The sequence below is a fragment of the Pogona vitticeps genome, chromosome 5, assembly GCF_051106095.1.
Source record: "Pogona vitticeps strain Pit_001003342236 chromosome 5, PviZW2.1, whole genome shotgun sequence".
Classification (NCBI taxonomy): Eukaryota; Metazoa; Chordata; class Lepidosauria; order Squamata; family Agamidae; genus Pogona; species Pogona vitticeps.
Window position 1 is genome coordinate 17,764,676 of NC_135787.1, and position 20,449 is coordinate 17,785,124.

A 20,449-nucleotide genomic window follows, 5' to 3' on the forward strand; every position below is an offset into this window, starting at 1 on the left:
TGGTGAATCGTGCCCTTCGCTTAATGCTATAATTAGAACACTACCTATAACTCCAGCAGATATTTTGACTAAAAATTTACTGTTAAGGAACAGACTTAGAGATATTATTATTGTACTATTATTATAAGTCCTCTGGCATGTACCTTTAACCGAAAATGCTTTACTAGAAAATAAGCATTTCATCAATCACTTGGGCTAGCTCAGGCTAGTAAACATTCATTTTATAGAACATTGAGAAAGAAAAGGGGTGTTATTATCACTAGGTGTGGTTCTCTGGGTGGATGAAAAGAAAGTGGCATTGATCTTTCCTGGTACTGCAAACACACAGGCAACAACCCTAACTTCATGCAAAGTGGAAAAGCTGTTATTATTTTTTTTGTAGGCAGATCCCCCTATTTAAATATCTAGTTCTTTTTGCCACAAATGGCAAAATCAATTTAAAGCAGGTTTCTATTAATTATTATTTGCATTTATTTCCTAACTTTACACTAGCTAGCTCAAAGATCATATATACAGCTCTCCTCCTCGCCATTTCATGCTCACAACAACCTGGTGAGGTCCATCCGAGAATGCCTGATCCCAGGTTATCCGGTTCATTTCATGGCTCATTTGCCACTAGAATGTGGGATTTCCTACCTCTCATATGCTTGTCCCTGTATTAGGCAGTAGAATCTTACAACAGGAACCAGAAAACTGACCAGGAAGGGTAGTCACCTGTTGCGTAGAAGGCACTAGAAAGCTAGGCACAGAACAAGTCAGTTTACTTTGATCTTAACACTACTGGACCCCTGTGTCCATGGGACTGGTATCCGTGGTTTCAATTATCCATAGTTTACTACAGCTGATATGCTACAAGGGGTAAGGATTCAAACCCAGGTCTCTTAGGGCCAAGTCCATCTCTCTATCCACTACACCACACTGGGTGCAGACACATGACCAAATGTCCTTGTAAAAGTGTGAAGAATTATTCATGTGATTAGCTGCTAAGGAGTTTACTTAGTGGGGCTTAGATTTTTCAAGACCAAGTTAAAAAGAACCCTCTTACATAAACAAAAGAGAGGAGACAGTTTGGGCACCGTTTCTACCTGAGGCCTTACCAGAGCATTCCCTTCAAAACGCTGTGGGAGTCTTTGCTTAACGGATGGTGCTGTTGGCACAGCAACCTCATGTAGTATTTGTGGAGTTTTCCACCACTTTGCCAGCTACAGATGTGTGAGCTAGTTTAAACATCTTTGGATTTCTTTTTTTTAAAAACGGTAATCAAATGCAATTCCATCTGCTGTTGACAGCTTGTCTCATTGCTCCAAACTTATAAGAGTAGAAATACCTCCCACCAATTCTCTTTTGAAAGAAACAGGCCTCAACGTGCTCTTCAAGAATCGAAGACCCTGTGCTGTGGCTTACTCTTTCATAGTACCTGATTTCAGAGCAATTTTAAAGCTTAGTAGGTATCTGCAGAGAAAAACCAATAACCAAGGAAATATAAATTCAAGAATAGAAGCTTTCCTGTCTATTATACAGTTTTCCTTTAGAACAGGCATGGATAACCATAGGACTGCATCTGCCAATGTGACATAGCAATACAACATGCTTTAAGGGGAGTGGTCACTGATCTAAATTTAGACAGCTTATTGACCTTTATCACAAAGTAAGTTTTCTTTTGGGTCCTAGAAAAACTCCAGAGGGCCACAAGTAAGGTTAAAGAAGGAAGTCCAAAAGCAGGATTATAACTGGGCATTAAGAAGACAACAGCTGTGACTATAGAACAATTAAATAACTTTAATTTTCATAATGAAAGAATTGAAATAGTTAAGTGATTTTCTATACCTAGGTTCCATCATCAATCTAACTGGAGACCGCAGTCAAGAAATCAGAAGTAGGGTGAGATTTGGAAGGGCGTGTGATGGAACTAGGAAAAATTCTGAGAAATACATTGATACTATGGTGCTCTCAATTACTTTGAACGGATAAGAATATGGAAAGTGAAGAAAACAGGCAGGGGAAAATAAATTCATTTGAAATGTAGTGTTGTAGGAGAGATTGATGCATACTATGGAGAGTCAAATACAGATAAATGGATGCTATGTAAAATTAAAGCAAAAATGATGAAATCAAGACTACTGTATCATGCTTTGGGTATAAGAGAAGATTAAGCTTATTTAAAAAAACATTAATGCTGCAAAGACAACAGGAAAAAAAGGAAGATTGAATATGAGCTGAATAACTCAACATAAGAAGCCAAGCTAGCCTTTAGTTTACATAACCTCTCAATTTTTGATGTTGCTGGTGGCCACATCAAGGAAAAACAGAAATTGTCAACTAGGAACCAAGCCTTCTCAGTAATGGCTGACTCGCTACAGAATTCCCTTCCACTGGAGGTGTCTCAAGGCTGCCACTCTCCTTGGCTTTTGGAAGCAAATTAAAACATGGCTTTTTACCAAAGCCTTTGAAAGCTTAATCTCATTTTCATTTAACTTAATGGCCTAATGTGTATTGTTTATTGTTTAATACTGTAGTTTTATTTGCACCAACTTGGTCTTTGCTAGAGAATTGGGTTTTTGGGTGGGCTTTTTCCCTGTTTGTTGTTTTCATCTTGTTTATTGTATATTTTTATTTCTTTTGTAGCCACCTAGAAATGGGTGGCATATAAGTTAAATAAATAAATAAATCCTGAGCAGAACCTTTTGCTACAGGACCTTTTATTTTAGTGGGGTTGCAACAAATCAAAACAGTGGCTTGCTCTAGTGTTAAAGATACTTGGAAAAAGTGAATCTATTGAACACAATGGTGCCTTGCATTCAAATTGCATGCTTTGTATGCAATTCAGTCAGTCACATAATGTTAACTTCATGGCACTTATTTAATCAAGGATAAGGAACTAACTAAATGGATAATTAAAAGCAGTAAGTGCACTGGCATTAGTGGTACGTGTACTCACCTGAAAAAAAAAACAAGAGAGCGTTTTGTCGATTTTCCAAAATATTATTCCAAATATATTTCCTGGTCTCTGTGCATTTTTCTCAGATTACCGTGCACAGAATAGATCCCATATATTTTAAGAACATCTCTCTAAGAAATTCTTCCCACTGGATTGCGTTATTTACCAGCACCAATACGCCCACTTTTAAGAACCTCTTGGCTGGTTTATTAGATCTCTCTGTTGGTTCTCTGCCCATTTTCATTGCCAGGATATCATCTCAGATCATAACATTTTACATTGTTAACCACAAAGGGCAATTACAAATCCAAAGGTGTTAAAAATAGTTAATCCATCTATTATAGTATTATTTAAACTTCCACTAACAGTTTTTCAGTACCTAACATGCTTTGCCTTGTCCATAGTCTGTTATCTGTGTTCCTTCCAACCTGTCTCTATTTTCTTTTTTCATTTTCTTGCATTGACAAGCAATAAAGAATTGCTCAATTGTTGCAGTATTCTTTGGACAGTCTGCTTTTGTATTTGGCAGCAGAAGAATGTGGCAACTTGGCAGTGGCTCTGACACTCTCCAACATGTCTGCATCCATACTAAAACACAGGCAGCCAAACGGAGGCAGAGACCGGCCCTGCAGATGTTGTTGGACTGCAACTCCCATCATTCTTTTCTCTTGGTTTTTGCTGACAAGGGCTGCTGAGGTTTCAGCCCAACATCTGGAGGCCTATTGTTTTCCCGAGAATACTGGGATCAGCCCACTGATTTCAAGGAGTGAAAGAATAACTTCTGTAATTAGAAGTAAAAGCAAAATATTTTTTTAAAAGGTTTTAAAAAAGACACAAAAATGTGGTGGGCCCTTATATAATCCCTGCAGCTTCGGACTGTGGTCGGTTTCTAGGCAAACCAAATGGTACAAAATTGTGTGCAATCTTTCAAGGCCTTCATAAATTTTATCATGCAATATGTTACAAAATCAAGTGGGGCGGGGGAGGATCTATTTTAAGTCTTTTGCCTGGCAGCATAAAGGTCACTATATACTTTTTTTTTTCCTTATGGCTTAAATTTTCCATGGGCAGTTTTCCATATCCTTTTATTATTCCTGTTTCGCATCTTTTTATTATAATTACTGTATTCCAGCAGAACATGGTGAACCTCTTTAATATGACCAAAACCTCTTGTTCCAAGGCCAGGCTGTCGCTTGGAAACTAATGGAGGAATGGGGAAGCTTTGTGTCCCCAGATTTTTGGCCTACAACCTCCAAAATTCATTATCATTGTATATGCTGGCTGGGCCTTTTTGGAACTGAAGTCCAAAACATCCAGAGAGGCAGAGGTTCCTCACTCCTGAATTAATGGGTATTCACCTCTCTGATTTACTGCAGTGTCTGAAGTACAGATGTCCCTTCTTGTTGCTGTTTAAAATTAAGTTGCAGGTTTTATTTGTATAGGCAGAACAGATTAAAATGGTTGTTTTCTTTTTCCAGTTCAAGGAATAGAGTATGCATGTTCTCATCTGTTCTTGGTTAGCCTGATGCACACCAAAGCCATGTGGCTGCCTAGCTTCAGAACAGAGAGGTTCTTTCACTTCCATGCCTGATGTCATCATTTTTTCCACTTGGACTCTGATGATATGTGTGTCTACTTTTGGTTCAACCTCGTATTTCTCTGTTGCTCTGAAAGTGAATCCCGAACTTGGGGCAGTCTACCAGATTTATAACCGATAGCACCTTACTTCAACTCTCCAGTTTTAATGAACTTATGTCTGTGCATCACCTTCAATTTCTGCTACACATCTGTTGATGAGAAAAGGATCAGAAACCTTTTCCTTTCTATTCATTTTATTACTTTTCTACCTCTCCAGGCATCCCTAGCAGGCTCTCTGCCCTTGTCCCACACTCCCCGGCACACTTGATACTGCTGAGTACCAGAAAAGTGCAGAGAGGGAAAGAGAGACTCCCTGTGGGAAAATGGACCCAGGGGAACACAAGCCACACCTTTAGGCAGGAGCCAAGTCCAGCAGGCAAGAGGCTGATGTAAGGTAGGAGGAAGAAAGGGAAAGCTCATCTCTCTCTAATGAATCAGAGCAGAGGGGCTAGATCAGGGGTTTTAAACTCAATTTACCTGGGGGCCGCTAGAGGCAGAGTCTGGGTGAGGCTGGGCTGCATCAGATTTTCCACCAAGCGGAGCAAGAGCCCGAGGAAGCTGCCCAGGAGTTTCCTTAGCTGACAGACAGGTGGGCTGGCTGGCAGGCTGCAGTTCTGGATGGAGGGTGCAAGAGGTGCTGTCTTGGGAGAGCAAGGCAAGGTTTTTTTAACTCTTGAGAGCAGAGGATGTGTGGGCGCTTTCGGGGGGGCAGGCAAGGCGAGGGCCACAAACTATCACCTGGGGGGCGCAAATGGCCCCCGGGCCGCATATTTGAGACCCCTGGGCTAGATCCAGTGTTTTGCATCATGAGGGAAGAGGCCATAACTGTCCAGAACCCTTGGACTGGAGCCTAGGTCTAAGTTGAAAAGGCAGTGGTCAAGGGAAGAGGGCACAGTATGTTCAGCCCACGTTTGATGCCAATACCATCACTAACCCCATAGAAACCAAGATGGCCAGCAGGGCACTCAAGGAATGCTGGAGGAAGATGCGCTAGGAGCTCCTTGGGGGGACCTGGCACTGTTCAGTGGATGTCACTATGAGCCCATCCCGTAGGGAGGTGTGTGGCTCACAGCTGTGTGGAAGACCCAGCTCTAATCTTGGGCAGCCTGCAGTCAGTGAGCGGAACCAGCATTCAAAGACTGGACTTGGCAAGACGGCTAGTGAAGCCAACTGGCAGGACAGGGTGCATCTGGTGCTTAGCCCTTTCTTGCACCCCACGTCCTGATATTAACAAAATTCAGCACCAGAAACTCTGGGAATCTCAACTTTATGGACATCAAAGCTAAAGAGAGCCTCCTGGGCAGAGGTGACAGCGCTCACTGGGACCGGTTTTATGTACTTGGCAGGAAAGATCGAAGCAATCCGCAGGCGTTGTGAGAACAGCCCGCTCTGCCCCATTTCTGAAGAGCCACTGCTCGCCTGAACCTCTTTTCCAAAGGAGTGGCGCTCCAACGGGAGACAGGCGTAACCAGGGCAATGGCGCGCTGCAGGAGGAAGCCTCCAGGGTCCACACCATCTGAGCAGCCGCAGATCTCGCACCCCAAAATGTTCGACGCCTTGGCTGCTGGTTGGCGGCGCACCCGAGGCTACAAAAGACGTACAGAAAACACCGGTGGGGAGACAAAGCTCCACCAGCCTGCCGGTCACCTTTCACTCGCACATGCGCAGTGCCCGGACCTCAATAGGAACGCCGCCTTCGAAGCAAGCGACAGGGAGGCTGACAACCGCGCATGCGCGCCTGATGTCACCCCGGCTTCTGCGCGCGCATTGTTCACACACACACACACACACACACACACACGTGGGGGGGGTGGAAAGAAAGAAGAAATTCATTGTCGTGGAAGAGGAAAGAAACGAAGAAAACCTGAGAGGAAAAAGAGAGACGGATGCCGGGAAGGAGCCCTTTCAGTGAGGTCATCACTAAGCGTCCTCTCCCTCTTCGGTACCACTCCCATTCTTCCCCCCCCCACAAGCGCTTTTCTCCTTCCCCGCCGCTGCTCCTGGGGTGCTGCTTTGGTCCTTCGTCGCTTGCCTTTGTCGTCATCAACCTCGTCGTCGCCGTTGACTGCCGTCATCACTGGGCTCTTTCTCGCCCCCCCTCCCCCGGCGAGACCCCCTCGCTCTTGCCGCCGCCGCCGCCGCTGCTGACCCGTGTCGGCGCTCTGAAGGCTCGCGCCTCCTTGGAGTGGGGGCGGGGTAAGGAATGCCCTGGGGGGGAGGGGGAGGGGAGCGGGGGGGAGGGGAGGGGGAGGTCCCTTCCTCAGCCGGTCTCTTCTCGCTCTTCCTCCCCACCCCCACCGGCCTCCTTTGTCTGCATTTCTCTCTCATACACACACACACACGCTTGGATTCATTCACGGGGGAAGGGCGGGAGGGAGGGAGACAGACGGTGCCCGGGTGTGTGGGTGTGTGTGGGGGGTATGAAATGTTGCGAGGGGGCGGTTGTGGGGATGTGTGTGAGGGCAAGTGAAGGGGCGGCGGCAGAAGAAGAAAGCAGTCAGGCAAGAAAAAGAAGGAACCTCCCCTCCCCCAGGCAGGGAGTGAGGATGATGGAGACTCGGGGATGCTTGAGAAGATGGGGAAGGAAGAAGGGGAACAGCTCTTGAGGAGTTGGGGTTATGAAGAAGGAGGGATGGGATCGGGAGAGAGAAGGTTGCGGGGCGGTCTTGAGGGCAGTCGCGGATTTTCAGATTAAACCCTGCAGGCAGGATGGGTCTTAAGGTTCTCTTTTTTTTTTTTGAAGGATGGTAAAGGGGGGAAAGTGAGTGCGCTACGTGGGAAATATCAGATTTCCCTCAGTGGGAGTCGGCTGCTGTGAGGCTTCTCTGTTCATGAAACCTTTTTAAGGTCACATCCAGAGGGGTGGGACCAACCCAGCCGCACATGTTTGTATGCCTTTGCTGGGTTGCTCACCTCTGAATGAGGTAAATGAAACAAATGGAGTTAACAAAACCAATTGACTTGGTGGGGTAAATAAATAATAATGGTATGCCATCAAATCAGTTGTAACTTATGGTGACCCTTTTTGGGTTTTCCTAGGTAAGGAGCATTCAGAAGTGGTTTACCATTCCCTTTTTCCGGGCTGCATCCTGGCATGGTGAAGCTTGCTCAAGGCCGGGAAGGCTACCTTTTCTGGGATGCCCAGTGGAGAACTGAACTGCTGGCCTTTGGCTCTGCAGCCAGATAACCTAACTCACTCCAGCCAGCTGGGATAAACAAAACAAAAATGCAAAAATGTCAATGTGATTTCTCAGAACATAAAGAAATTTGTAGTCAGATACTGATGTGTTAAAACTAGTCCAAAAGTATTAATGTCCCCAGTCTGGCATTTAAGAAGCATCTCAAAGTCAGCAATTTGATTACTGTGTAGGAGAATGAAGTCTTTTAGCGGTGGGGTTATGATAAGATAATTGGAGAAGCATGCATAAGCTTGACTTAGTCAAGAAAGCATCATTTTAAAGGTCATGGTAGAATGTGAAAGTGGTTGCTGAGGAGTCTAAGGTCCAAAGTATTGGAATATATATAGTTTGAAGCCTAGCATCTTCAGTTATGTACCGTGTTACAGTGAAGAGGCCAGAGTACTGGAATAATAATTCTTAGTTATACATTATACAGCCTTTCATTGTGTTTTGTTCCAATTGAATCTTTCATGGACAGTCTTCATTGTATATTGTACTGATATACACAGTTTTATTTACATATAAATGTCTGGTAACAAACAGAAAGAAGAATACTGTATATATATTTCCCCCCCCCCCCCGGTGAATATATAAGATTTGCTACAAAGTTAATGTTAAATGCATCATAATAAATTTGTTTCGGTTTTCAGTGTAGAGATGGGCAAAAACTGCTAATTCGGCAGTTCAGTGTGGTTTGTTTCCCAGGTGAACAGCTGATCCACAGTTTAGCACTGCCTCCAAGTGGGTACCTTGAGGGGGCAGGGCACTGAACTGTGGATCAGCTGTTCGGCCAAGAAATAAACACTGCTGAACCATCAAATGAGTGGTTTGTGCCCATCTCTATTTCAGTGCATTATCCTTGATGATGACACAAGAATGTTGCAGCAAAACAGAAACAAAAATACTGTGCCTCTGCCTGGAGTATATTTATTTATTTATATAATGTGTGTCCTATTCCTGTTAAGTTACAAGACCAATCAATCACTCCTCCTTTAGTTCCTGTTACTGTCTCCTTTCATATGTACCTGAGCCAGTTACTGTGAGTTACCACTGCAACTGCAGAATTTCACCTGTTGAAAGATGGCTGTCTGTAAACAACCTGCCTACTAAGATATGGCTCCCAAGCCTTGCATACATGATAAATAGTTGTCACTGCTGTCTAATGATTGCACTTGGTGAAAGAAAATATGAATCCTGGTCATAGTTTATTTAATTAAACACTATAGAAAATAATAAAAGAATAGATGTAAATTCACTTGAGTGATTTATTGTTAAACATAAAAATCAGGCTGTCAGGACAGAAATCTTCTGTTCCCCAATCTGATCGTCTCTGGATGTTTTTGACCATCAATTCCACATGACCAATACTCGGGAATTATGGGAATTTAAAAATGTGTGGAAGGCATAAGTCTGAAGAACAGATCTGAATGGAGCTGTGGCTATTGATAAGTACAAGTACAGGGTTTTAGAATAAGGGGTTTCTTTCATGTTCTGTCTTCTCATTTCCAATCACAAATTGCTTTTTCTCTTCTTAGATACTTTTGACTTACATGGGCTAGCAACATTTTCAAGGACTAAAGTTAAACTCCATTAACTGGCAGAAGTGAAGAACAAAGATCATGAGTTTCTTTAATTTAGACCGCTTTCGCTTTGAAAAGAAGGCAAAACTTGAAGGAAAAAACCCTTGCCTTTCTGCAAGTCAGGATGATGCCACTGCTACTACATCTTCTTCTTTGGATACTGTAGAAAAGAACACTTCACTTTCTTCTTCTTCAGAAGACAATGTCACTACTGTTGGTAGAGAAGATGACAAAGCTACTGACTGTAGTAGCAGACCAGCCACTCCAGCATCTGATGTATCAGAGAAAACTGGTAAGTTCTCTTCTGTCTGATAATCTAGCATTCATCATCATAAGACTTTTGTGCATAGTATCTTCCATGAAGTTCTGTGGTTTAGATTAAAAATGGAAAAACCTTAAATTGCAATATTTTATTCATTAGATGCAGTTTAAACATCTCAGGGTCATAAAGCAGGTTATACTTAGCTGAAATAAATTGTAATCTTAAATAGTTAGACAGCCATCTGATCTACTTTAATTTGGATTCCTGCATGGAACAGGGGTTGGGCCCAATGGCCCTAGAGATTCCTTCCAACTCTATTTTTCTCTGATTTACAATCTTGCTTAACTTTTACAGACCTTTCCTTGTGATTGTATAAACATACAGTCATGGCCAAAAATATTGGCACCCTTGCAATTCTGACAGAAAATGCAACCCTTCTCTCAGAAAATTGTTGCAGTTCCAAATGTTTTGGTACTCACATGTTCATTTCTTTGGTTTGCATTGGAACAACACACAAAAAAGAAGAAAAGTCAAATCCGATACAATCCCACGCAGAAACCCAAAAATGCACTGGCCAAAATTACTGGCACCCTTAACTTAATATTTGGTAGCACCCACTTTGGAAAAAAATAACTGAAATCAGTTGCTTCCTGTAACCATGAATGAGTTTCTTACACCTCTTTACTGGAATTTTATACTACTCTTCTTTTGCAAACTGCTCCAGAGCCTTCTGATTTGAAGGATGCCTTCTCCCAACTGCTGTTTTGAGATCTCTCCACAGGTGTTCTGTGGGATTCAGATCTGGACTCATTGCTGGCCATTTCAGGACTCTCCAGAACTTTGTTTGTAACCATTTCTGAGTGTTTTTTGAAGTGTGTTTTGGGTCATTGTCCTGCTGGAAGACTCATGACCTCTGGTGGAGACACAGCTTTCTGACACCGGCCACTACATTGTGCCCCAAAATTCTTTGGTAATCATCAGATTTCATGACTTCATACAGTCAAGGCATCCAGTGCCAAACGCAGCAAAGCAATCCTAAAACATCCATGTTTGACTGTAGGGACTGTGTTCTTTTCTTTGAATGCCTCATTTCTTTTTCTGTAAACAGTGCCATGATGTCCTTTACCAAAAAGCTCTACTTTTGTCTCATCTGTCCACAGTACGTTCTCCCAGAAGGATTGTGGTTTTGTCACATAAATTTTGGGGTTTCTATGTGGGATTGTGTCAGATTTGACCTTTCTTCTCTGTTTTTTGTGTGTGTTGTTTGAACACAAACAAAAGAAATGAACATGTGAGTACCAAAACATTTGCAACTGCAACAATTTTCTGAGAGAAGAGTTGCATCTTCTGACAGAATTGCAAGGGTGCCAATATTTTTGGGCATGTAAACACATAAAAATAAATAACATGGAGGGAAGTCTGCATAATGAAAAAAAAGTCCTTCTCATTTTAGGCAAAGATACAGATAACATTAAAAAGTTATGATATATCTATAGATTCCGATTAAGAGGCACAGTGTCTGAATATCACTTGCAGGGGAGCAACAACAAATATAGATGGCTGTTTTCTGCATATGCTGCTTTTGGATTTGATATGTACATCTGAATTTCCTACCTTCGTAGCAACTGGTTGTTTAGAAAAGAAGATGCTTTACTAGCTAGGCCTTTGATCTAGTTCAGCAGTACAGCATGATGCTAGGGCAGATCACAATGTACTCTGCATTATGAAGCCAATAAAACTGTACAGCAGTGAGTGAGCATTAGAGATGAGATATTTGTATTTGTCTCCCAGGGAAGATGAATACAATTATCACCACCACAGGTGGCTGGGCCAGTTGGACTCTCCTCCCAGAAGTGAACCATCCATTTACTGCCTGTGGCGCACACAACCATTGTTGTTCATGCTGCTCCAATTGCAAAAGTAGCCTGGCTGGGGCTTCCCCACCTCCCTGCAGTGCTGACCACTCAGCAGTTGAGTGGGGAGACTTGTTATCCCGCCTCCTCTCTGGATTAGTCAGCACCACAGGTAGGCAGGGAAGCCCCAGTTTTGCTACTTCTGTGATTGGCATGATGTGAATGCACGTACTGCAAATAGAAAGTGGCCGGACAGGGAGAAGGTTCAATCAGCCTGGCCACATGTGGTGGCAATACAGTGGACCCTTGGCTTACGGAATTAATCCGTATTGGAACTGTGGCCGCAGGTCGAAAATTCCGTAGGTCAAGGATCCATTTCCCATAGGAATGCATTGAAAACCATTTAATCTGTTCCAGCCAAAGGAAAAAAATCCCAGGCTTCCAAAGCTGTACCTGCTGCCCTCTGCCACCCATCCCCACGGGGACAGGGAAAGCCACTCTGTGCCCGCTGTCAGCTTTTGGCTTTTGGGGCATAGAAAGCTGCACCCATTGGCCTCTTGTCTCCTGTCCCCGGTGCCCTCTGCCTCAGACAAGAGGCCAGTGGGTGCAGCTTTCTAAGCCCTGAAAGCTGATAGCGGGCACAGAGCGGCTTTTGTCTTCTCGGCTTCCAAAGCTGCAAGTCGAAAGCCTCTCCACACCCGCTGCCAGCTTCCACTGGACAGGAGGCAGAGGGCACCAGGGACAGGAGACAAGAGGGCAGCGGGGGCTGCTTTGAATTTCCTGCCCTTTACCCTGCCTTTTGTAGGTTGAAGCTCCGGCCGCAAGTCAAACTAAAATTTTGCGGCCAGAGCTTTTTGTACCTCAAAATTTCCATAAGTAGGGACATTCCTAAGTCGAGGTTCCACTGTATTCCTATCTGTCTCCCCGGGGAGACTAATACAAATGTCCCATGTCCATTCAGTAGTGAAAATTCTGTATACATTAGTAACTATCTCACTCTGATGTATAAGCATAGAATATCTATTCACCTCAAGAGTGATTTCATCTGAGGAAGGATTGATTTCATCTGGAACCAAACACTCACCAAAGTTAAAGCCAATTTAACTTCTGGATGAAGAATTCTACCTATGTCATGGTCTGCAGGGGGGATCCCGTTACAGGTTCCACCAGGCTGGACTTTATCAGGTGATAATGTTGATGAAAGGGCCTCTTGGCACATCACATGAAGATAGCTACAAGGAGATAAATTTCCCATGTAGATAAGTCCTAAGGTGTTCAGAGCTGTATGAATCAAATCTGGATGTTCAATTGGGCTCCGTAACAAAAATGTACAGTTATGTATCTTACAATGCTTGCATTCTTTTCTGTGGAGATAGACCCTCTAGTGTTTATTGAGGTTTTGGATTCTAAAAATATGAATGTTCCTCATTAGCTTTGGAGATAATCTTCCACCTTATTACTTAGAGTTAGCTGCTGTAATAAGAATGCTTCAGTTGTGTCTGAGAGTCATTTCATGCAATACACTGGAACAAACAAAGGTTTGCCATTAATTGTGATTCAGGGAAGAGAGGCGCTTAATAAGACAAGATATATCTCAGTGTAATTAGGAGAAATATGGACAAGGTTTCTTCCTGTGCGTTTGGATCCTCTCCCTCCCCATAGCTAAGAGGCTGGGAGTTTGATTTCTGACTTTTCTTCCTGGGAGAAGAGTCAGCCTGTGTAGCCATGAGAAAGCTTTGCAGGCCCAGGATGCCCCCCAGAAGAAGGGAATAGTAAACCAACTCTGAATATTCTCTATCTGGAAAACCCTGGAAAGGTTTGCCATCAGTCAGAAGCAACTTGACACTACACAAGTATTAATTAGCTGGTCAAATTTCCCTGATAAAATGGATACCTGTTAAAAGTTGGCTTGCTGAATGTTGAACAAATTAAAGGCTGTTGGATATTAAGAATCAGAATTTTTCACTCAAGTGTCACACTATGTTGCTAAGATCCCTAAGATCACTAAGATTCTGTACAACATACTGTTACATACAGTAGCTTAGGAACTGGAAAGAGACTGGAATAATGCAGTATTGATCACTTGGGTTCTCTCATTCCATTCCCCATTCTCGTTGCCTTGTTTCAGTGTGATTACTAGTCTGAGCTCTGTCTTATTGGTCCTTAAATGTAGGTCAGACAAGTCACTGAATAGGAGTGTGGGGAAAAATGTAGTCCCATGGCTTGGGACCAAACAAATATTTGCTTGAGTGGCATTTTTTTCATTCAAAATCTACTGCACTCCAAGTAGTAAATTCTTCCTTGATTTTCACTGCACTGCTTCAGTAAATCTCTCCAATTGTATGCCTCTTTTACCACTTAGCAATAAACTCACTACAACTTAGGGGGCATGTCACATCTCCCAGTTTCAGAGTTCATGCTATGTAGTATTCTTCAATGCCAGTAATTGGCCTGAGGTTAAAAAAAGCTCAAGATTTATTAAAATTTCCATCAAGTGTCTCTCAACTGTTTCAGATTTTAAATTTATTTCCCATAAACTTTTGTCAGACACAAATCACAGTCTGCAGCTGCTGGTCTCTTTTGTGTGTTGCCTTCTTCCCTCTTTAGTCTTGCATGCCTCTAGGGTCAGAAGATTTCTAGCTCTGAAAGGAATTATAGATTGGTGGTTGCTTTTATTTAGATGAAACACAATAGGAGACCATCATCTTTTTATTTCTTTCCCTATCCTTCCCAATGCCTCTCATAGAAACTTCTTTGATGCCATAAAACTTACTCAGATACTCATACTCTGTTTCTTAGTCTATATATGCCAGATGTAGCTTCCATTTGTTCTCTGCAACACTGGTAAAAGCTAGAGACTATTTCTTGAAAAGTAAGGTGAGGTTGTCAGAATGCCACAGATTTTTATATTCCTGTATCACTTTTTAACATGCATTTTGTAAGCAGTTTCCATATGCTAAATGCTTGAAATTACAGAATGTTAAATAAACCACATTATAAAATATTCAAAAGCAACTATTAAAGTATACCTCTAGCATGACCACTTTGTATGAAACTAGTTATAGCAAGATATTTGAACTCTATTGCTGTATAATATATATTCTTTCTCCTTCAAAATGCTTTCAAAGATGACTCCAGTGTTCCTGAAACCCCTGAAGCTAAGAGGACAACACAGTTATCTTATTTTAAGTATCGAAGAGATGTTATTGAATTATCATCAGAAAGTGAAGACGAAGAGCCATCAAAATACTCCCATGCAAAACAACACCCTGCTCCCAGGAAGGATGTGATTGTAATGTAAGTTTCTGTAACTTACATCTATAATGCTTCCTAGTTTGTAAATCTGTCTATCAAATGGAATTCCCTAGTTTTATCTGTGGGGTCATGTGAAGCCTTGTATTTCATTACAGACAATACAGAACTTTAAGTATAAAAACTAGTAAGCCCTATACACACTTACCTGGTAATAAACATTGAACTCAATGAGAAGTCTGTGTAAACTTATATAAGATTTGCATGGTAATGTTTTTGAGTCTGTACTTTCATGAGACCCACTGAAAAAAGTTTGGGATTTGGTCACCTAATCTAATTGGCAGTGCAGGTACTGGTTATGGAGACATATCTCTCTCTGAACATTTGCATCCTGTATGCAATATTATGCCTGTTTTTATGTTAAAAAGGTTTGTTTTTTAAAGCATCTGTGTATAAATACAATTCTTCAAAATCTTTGTAAAATTCAGTCCTGTCTTTGCCTTCTTAGCATTCCTGTTTTTTAGACTCTGAATGGGATGTCACTGTATTTCCTGGAATGGCAAATAACAAGAACCATTTCTAAATTCTTGGTGAATAGCAGGTCTTGGTCCTTCTGGCTTATCACCAGGATGCTTGCATATCAGTCTTTTTAATGTACAGTGGTGCCTCGCTTAACGGGCGCCCCGTTTAACGATGAATCCGCATAGCGATGGCTTATTTGCGATCGCTTTGCGAGTTTTCCCCATAGCCCCATTTTCCCTCCAGCTAACTGGAGGGAGCCTCCGAAGGACCGCGGGGGAGCCCTCCCCCGTGGTCCTTTGGAAGTTTCCGCCGCTCAGCTGGGGGAAAATGTCGGCGGTGGCCTCGGAAGGACCCTTCCGAAGGGCCCTTCCGAAGCCACCGCCGGCATTCCCGTTCGAAGGGGGCATTTTCGGCCAGCTGAGCGGGAGCCCCGCCACTCAGCTGGGGGAAAATGTTGGCGGCGGCTCGGAAGGACCCCGAAGCTCTCAAAGGCCCCCCCGACATTGGAGAAAGCCCCTTGAGAGCTTGGAAGGTTTTTGGCGGCGGCGGCAGCAGGGTAGGGGGTGTCCGGATGCCCTCCAGGTGAAGCAAGGGGCTTTCTCCACCACCAACATTTTCCCCCAGCTGAGTGGCAGGGCTCCCACTGAGCTAGGCGAAAATGCCCCCGTCAAAGGGGAATGCCGGCGGTGGCCTTGGAAGGACCCTTCGGAAGTGTCCTTCCGAAGCCACCACCAGCACCATCCCCCAGCTGAGCGGCGGGGGCTTCGAAGCTCCCGCCGCTCTGCTGGAGGAAAATGAGGCCCCATTTTCAGCCAGCTGTTCGGCGGTTCCAAAATGGCCTCCAGCTATGTTGCCTCGCATTAGAGGCACTGAAAATGGCCACCCCTATGGAGGATTTCTGCTTAGCGGTGAGTTTTCCCCCCATAGCAATGCATTAAACAGGGTTTAATGCGTTCCTATGGGGTTTTTTTGCCCCAGATAGCGACGAACCCGGATAGCGACGATTTATCCGGAACGGATTATCGTCGCTATGCGGGGTACCACTGTAGTTTTTTTTTAATCAGATTTTCCTCTAAAACTTCAGTTATCCTTTCTTTTAAGGAATTATTTGATTAATATCAAAACAGAAACTATCTTTCACCGTACAAGTTTGAGTTAGAAGGCTTTTCCATGTAAGAAACTAATCAAATGGTTGTTTTCTGGAATTTGAATGTTTACACTGGGGCCACTTCAGGAGGTCTTAGGGTCATTTTTATCCTCTCCAGGCCTCAGTAGTTAACAATTAACAAATATTTTAACACCTTTTCTTAAAAAGCTTTCCTCTGATCAGATGATTCAGGGCATCAGGATGAGGAGCTTTTAGCCTTAATGTTGTTGGTAAACCACCACTTCCATTATTCCTCACCCTTGCCCAGGCTAGCATGAACTAATGATATTAGGAGTTGAGCAATATCTGGAAGACAACCCAGCCTTACAAGATATTATGGCTGCTGCTCTGTTGGATTTGACATGGGTGAAAAAGGTAGTAAGGCATATGATAGGAACCCCTAAAACAAGCTGCTTACACAACATCTATTCCATGCTCAATAAACCCAACAGGTTTCTGACCAGTGAATTCCTTACCTTAAGTATATAAACTAATATTGTTGGAATCCTGAAAAGGTCACACCTAAATGTATTGGTTGGTCTTAAATATACCACTGTACATCCATGTATATTGTATTTCTTGGAAAGCAGTTTCTTCTTCTTGTGTATTTCGAGTTATTATGCCATCTGTTAACTATTACAACTCTTACTTCTCCCCCTCTTGTTGCTGTCCAGAAATAATATATGTTAAAGTAAAGTAACAAATGAACTAACAACATTTGTAGACATATTTTACAAGACTAAATTATCTGTTAAAATAAAATTCAATTTCATTTTCTGGATTTGTAGAATGACTTTGAATTGCCTACAAGCTTTGTTTTTAGGTAATCCAAAGTGAGTGCCCTGCCTGTTCCAGTTTTCGGACAATCATTTTTAAGCATACACTTTAAAAGGACACACACAAAATACATATGCAGTAGAATGTGTGGAAGGATGTGGTAAAAGGTTCACACCCCCAGTAGTGGATGATTTCACCAAGAAATAAGACAGAAAAAACTACAGATAAACTCAGGTTGGTTGATGAGTTTCCAGTTTAGAAAAGCAGCCCCCTCATTTGTCTGCTGTACCATCTCAATCCACACAGTAAGATGTTGTTTAGTCGATAAGTTTTGTCTGACTCTTCGTGACCCCATGGCCCAGAACATGCCAGACCCCCCTGTCTTCTTCTGCCTCCCGGAGTTGGGTCATATTCATGTTGATAGCTTCGATGACACTGTCCAACCATCTCGTCCTCTTGTCATCCCCTTCTCCTCTTGCCCTCACACTTTGTCAACATCAGGGTCTTTCCCAGGGAGTCTTATCTTCTCATGAGATGGCCAAAGTATTGGAGCCTCAGCTTCAGGATCTGTCCTTCCAGTGAGCACTCAGGGTTGAATTCCTTCAAAATGGATAGGTTTGTTCTCTTTGCATTCCAGGGGACTCTCAGGAGTCTCTTCCAGCACCACAATTCAAAAGCATCAATTCTTCAGCGGTCAGCCTTCTTTATGGTCCACAGTAAGAAACTCTTTTTAATGTATATAAACGGGAAATTTTTCTAATTACCATACTGTAGGTGGCAGAGATAATGTAATTCATGTAAGCTTGACTGTTTACCTGTCAGAAATCAAGAATCTAAGTTATTTTTTAAATAAATGCAACCTTAAAAGCCAGTTTGCGGTACATTTTTGAAACACTCATCCACAACATGCTAGAATATAGCAGCCATATCTTTATATATTCTGAAGAATGTAGTATTTTAGATGTAACTTAAGGCTACTTGATAGAGATGTAACTCTACCTGTTAACAAATGTGTGGGCAGAGTTTTCACATTGCTTCCTTTCAGCCTGGTTCACTAGCATTCACTAAAATGGCACAATCCCAGTTTAAAATAGTATTGTTGATGAAACAAGTGGGGTTTCTTGATCATTTTTCTGTGTGAGATATTCCACAGATATTAGCAACTTCTTTGAAATCTTTTTTGCTATCAGAAAAGGATACAGTGGGGTCTTGACTTGAGAACTTAATCCGTATTGGAAGGCGGTTCTCAAGTCAAAAAGTTTGCAGGTCAAATCTGCAATTCCCATAGGAATGCATTGAAAACCATTTGATCCGTATCTGCTCTTTTCCGTCCATAGAAACTAATGGGAAGCTGCTATTCCGCCTTCGACCACTAGAGGGGGATATTTTGTTTCTCTTTTTTTCTTAGGTCAAGAAAGGTTCAGGGAAGGCAGGGAAAATACAGTCCAGGCAGTACAGTACCAGGCAGTCTGAAGACTGTCTCCCAATCCACTCTCTAAACGCTGGGAGGAGTGACGAAGCAGACAGGCACCCTTTTCACTGGCCAACAGTTAACTGAAAGTTCATATTTTGCACTTTCCCTGCCTCCCACGTGGTTTTTTCAGTTCGTAACTCAAATCTAAGTACGTAAGTCAAGTCAGTATTTTCCTATGAGAGTGGTTCTTAAGTCAAAATGTTCGTAACTCAGGCCATTCATAAGTCAAGACCCCACTGTAATTTCATAAATATCAGCTCTCACCCAACTGTTGATGAAATACTGTATCTTATTTATAGTAAAGAGTAAAGAAATTCCCCATGCTGGAATTTAATGCCTGCTGTCCTGAAAATTGAACTAATCACAGGTGTTTTCCAAACATTACTTCTTTTAAAGTGTTGTTCCATTTCATTTGTTTCTTGAACATTACATTTTAAAACTAGACTAAAATGGTCCTATTATTTCTGTATTCTTGCATGATAGCTCAGAGCCTTCTGAAAGTGATGATGATGATGAACCACCAAAATTACATAGAAATGGCCCGGCCCACCTTTCAAATGCCACAAAGGAGGAGGAGGAAGATGAGGATCTGAACTACTGCAAACTTCAAACACTAAAGGAACTCTTTCCACAAAAGAGTGACCAAGACTTATTACAAGTACAGTAATATATAACTTGGGGTAGCTAACCATTTTTTAAAAAATATAAAGAGCTCTTGTATATTTGAAGACAAATCATATTCATAGAAATCCTGTAATGGGTGTGGAGATTGGTTTGTTCACAACATTAATGAACAACCTTATTGTCGCACAACTTGACATGCAACAGATAATGCCTACAGAGATTTCTTAACTTATGGTAATTTGCTTCCAAAAGTTAAACTTTTTGAGTAGTAGTGCAACAGGATTTTAGCAGTGTTTTTAAGGTTTGCTAAGATGATGTGCAGAAAGTACCCTGGAATTCAGAGGAACATAAAAATAATAAGTATTGTCATCGTAATTCTCAAAGCATGAGACTGTGAGTTGTATTTATTATAGTTCCCAAAATAGATGGATGAATAAGATTTTCAGTAGTCAGGGGGCAAGGTACAATGTATTCTCCTCTCCTTAACTAGGAGAAGTAGGGTGAAGTAAGCAAATGAAAATTGTTATGGAATAGTCATGCATAATACGTACATGTAACAAGATATAGTGCCTTTTTAAGTCAGAAGTTGGACATTGTGGAACTCGAGAACTTACAGTGAGATCTCACTGTTAATTCTTCAGAATGCAGTTAAATTGAGGCTAACTTTTTTTTTTTAAAAAAAAATGTTGTTTCTGTCTTCTTTATAGCTGATAGAATCAACTGCTACAATGGATGAAGCTATTGCTGCTGGCCTGAAGCGAAATGAGGAAGGTATATAGTCATTTTTGTTAAATATTTTTTTTGTTAGGCTAAGGCATTTTATTTTTAACTAGGGCCCCAAGGCTTGGAAACATTTATTTCTGTATATTACATTTCTTAGAGTTTGCCTGCTAATGACTGAAAGTCTGTTGCTTAGCGTAGTAAGCCACAGCTACAGTAGACATATTGAATCAGTAGTACTTACAGAGGAATTGACTTACTACGTCCCCACTGATTCATTGGGCCTACTCTAGTTCTGACTTAGTACACTAAGCAACAGGATTTCAGCTAAAGTTTTCACTGGCCATTTTAGCTAGTGGGATTCTGAGTACTGACTAGAAAAAGTAAGTTTTTCAAGCTTTGAATTTCAATAAAGTTCTCAGCTAAACAATATATTAGTAAAATGAAACACTAAATAGATCTGAGTTTTTACCATACTTATAG

At 42.1% G+C, this 20,449-nt stretch overlaps 1 protein-coding gene across 5 annotated transcripts in view; it reads left to right on the top strand.

The window, feature by feature from the left end:
* The first annotated feature begins 6,345 nt into the window (after window positions 1–6,345).
* SMARCAD1 (SNF2 related chromatin remodeling ATPase with DExD box 1) overlaps window positions 6,346–20,449 on the top strand; it is a 55,807-nt gene continuing 41,703 nt past the window's right edge. For 2 of the 5 annotated variants that reach the window (XM_020798662.3, XM_078394566.1), the window contains exons 1-5: window positions 6,346–6,518; window positions 9,291–9,627; window positions 14,579–14,747; window positions 19,106–19,280; window positions 19,954–20,017. In XM_020798662.3, coding sequence (XP_020654321.3) covers window positions 9,375–9,627; window positions 14,579–14,747; window positions 19,106–19,280; window positions 19,954–20,017 — 661 coding nt within the window. In that variant the 5' untranslated portion in view covers window positions 6,346–6,518; window positions 9,291–9,374. Of the gene's footprint in view, window positions 6,519–6,636; window positions 6,773–7,299; window positions 7,501–9,290; window positions 9,628–14,578; window positions 14,748–19,105; window positions 19,281–19,953; window positions 20,018–20,449 lie in introns of those variants that run through there. The other 3 variants (XM_073001944.2, XM_073001943.2, XM_020798663.3) reach the window with 3 other exon arrangements.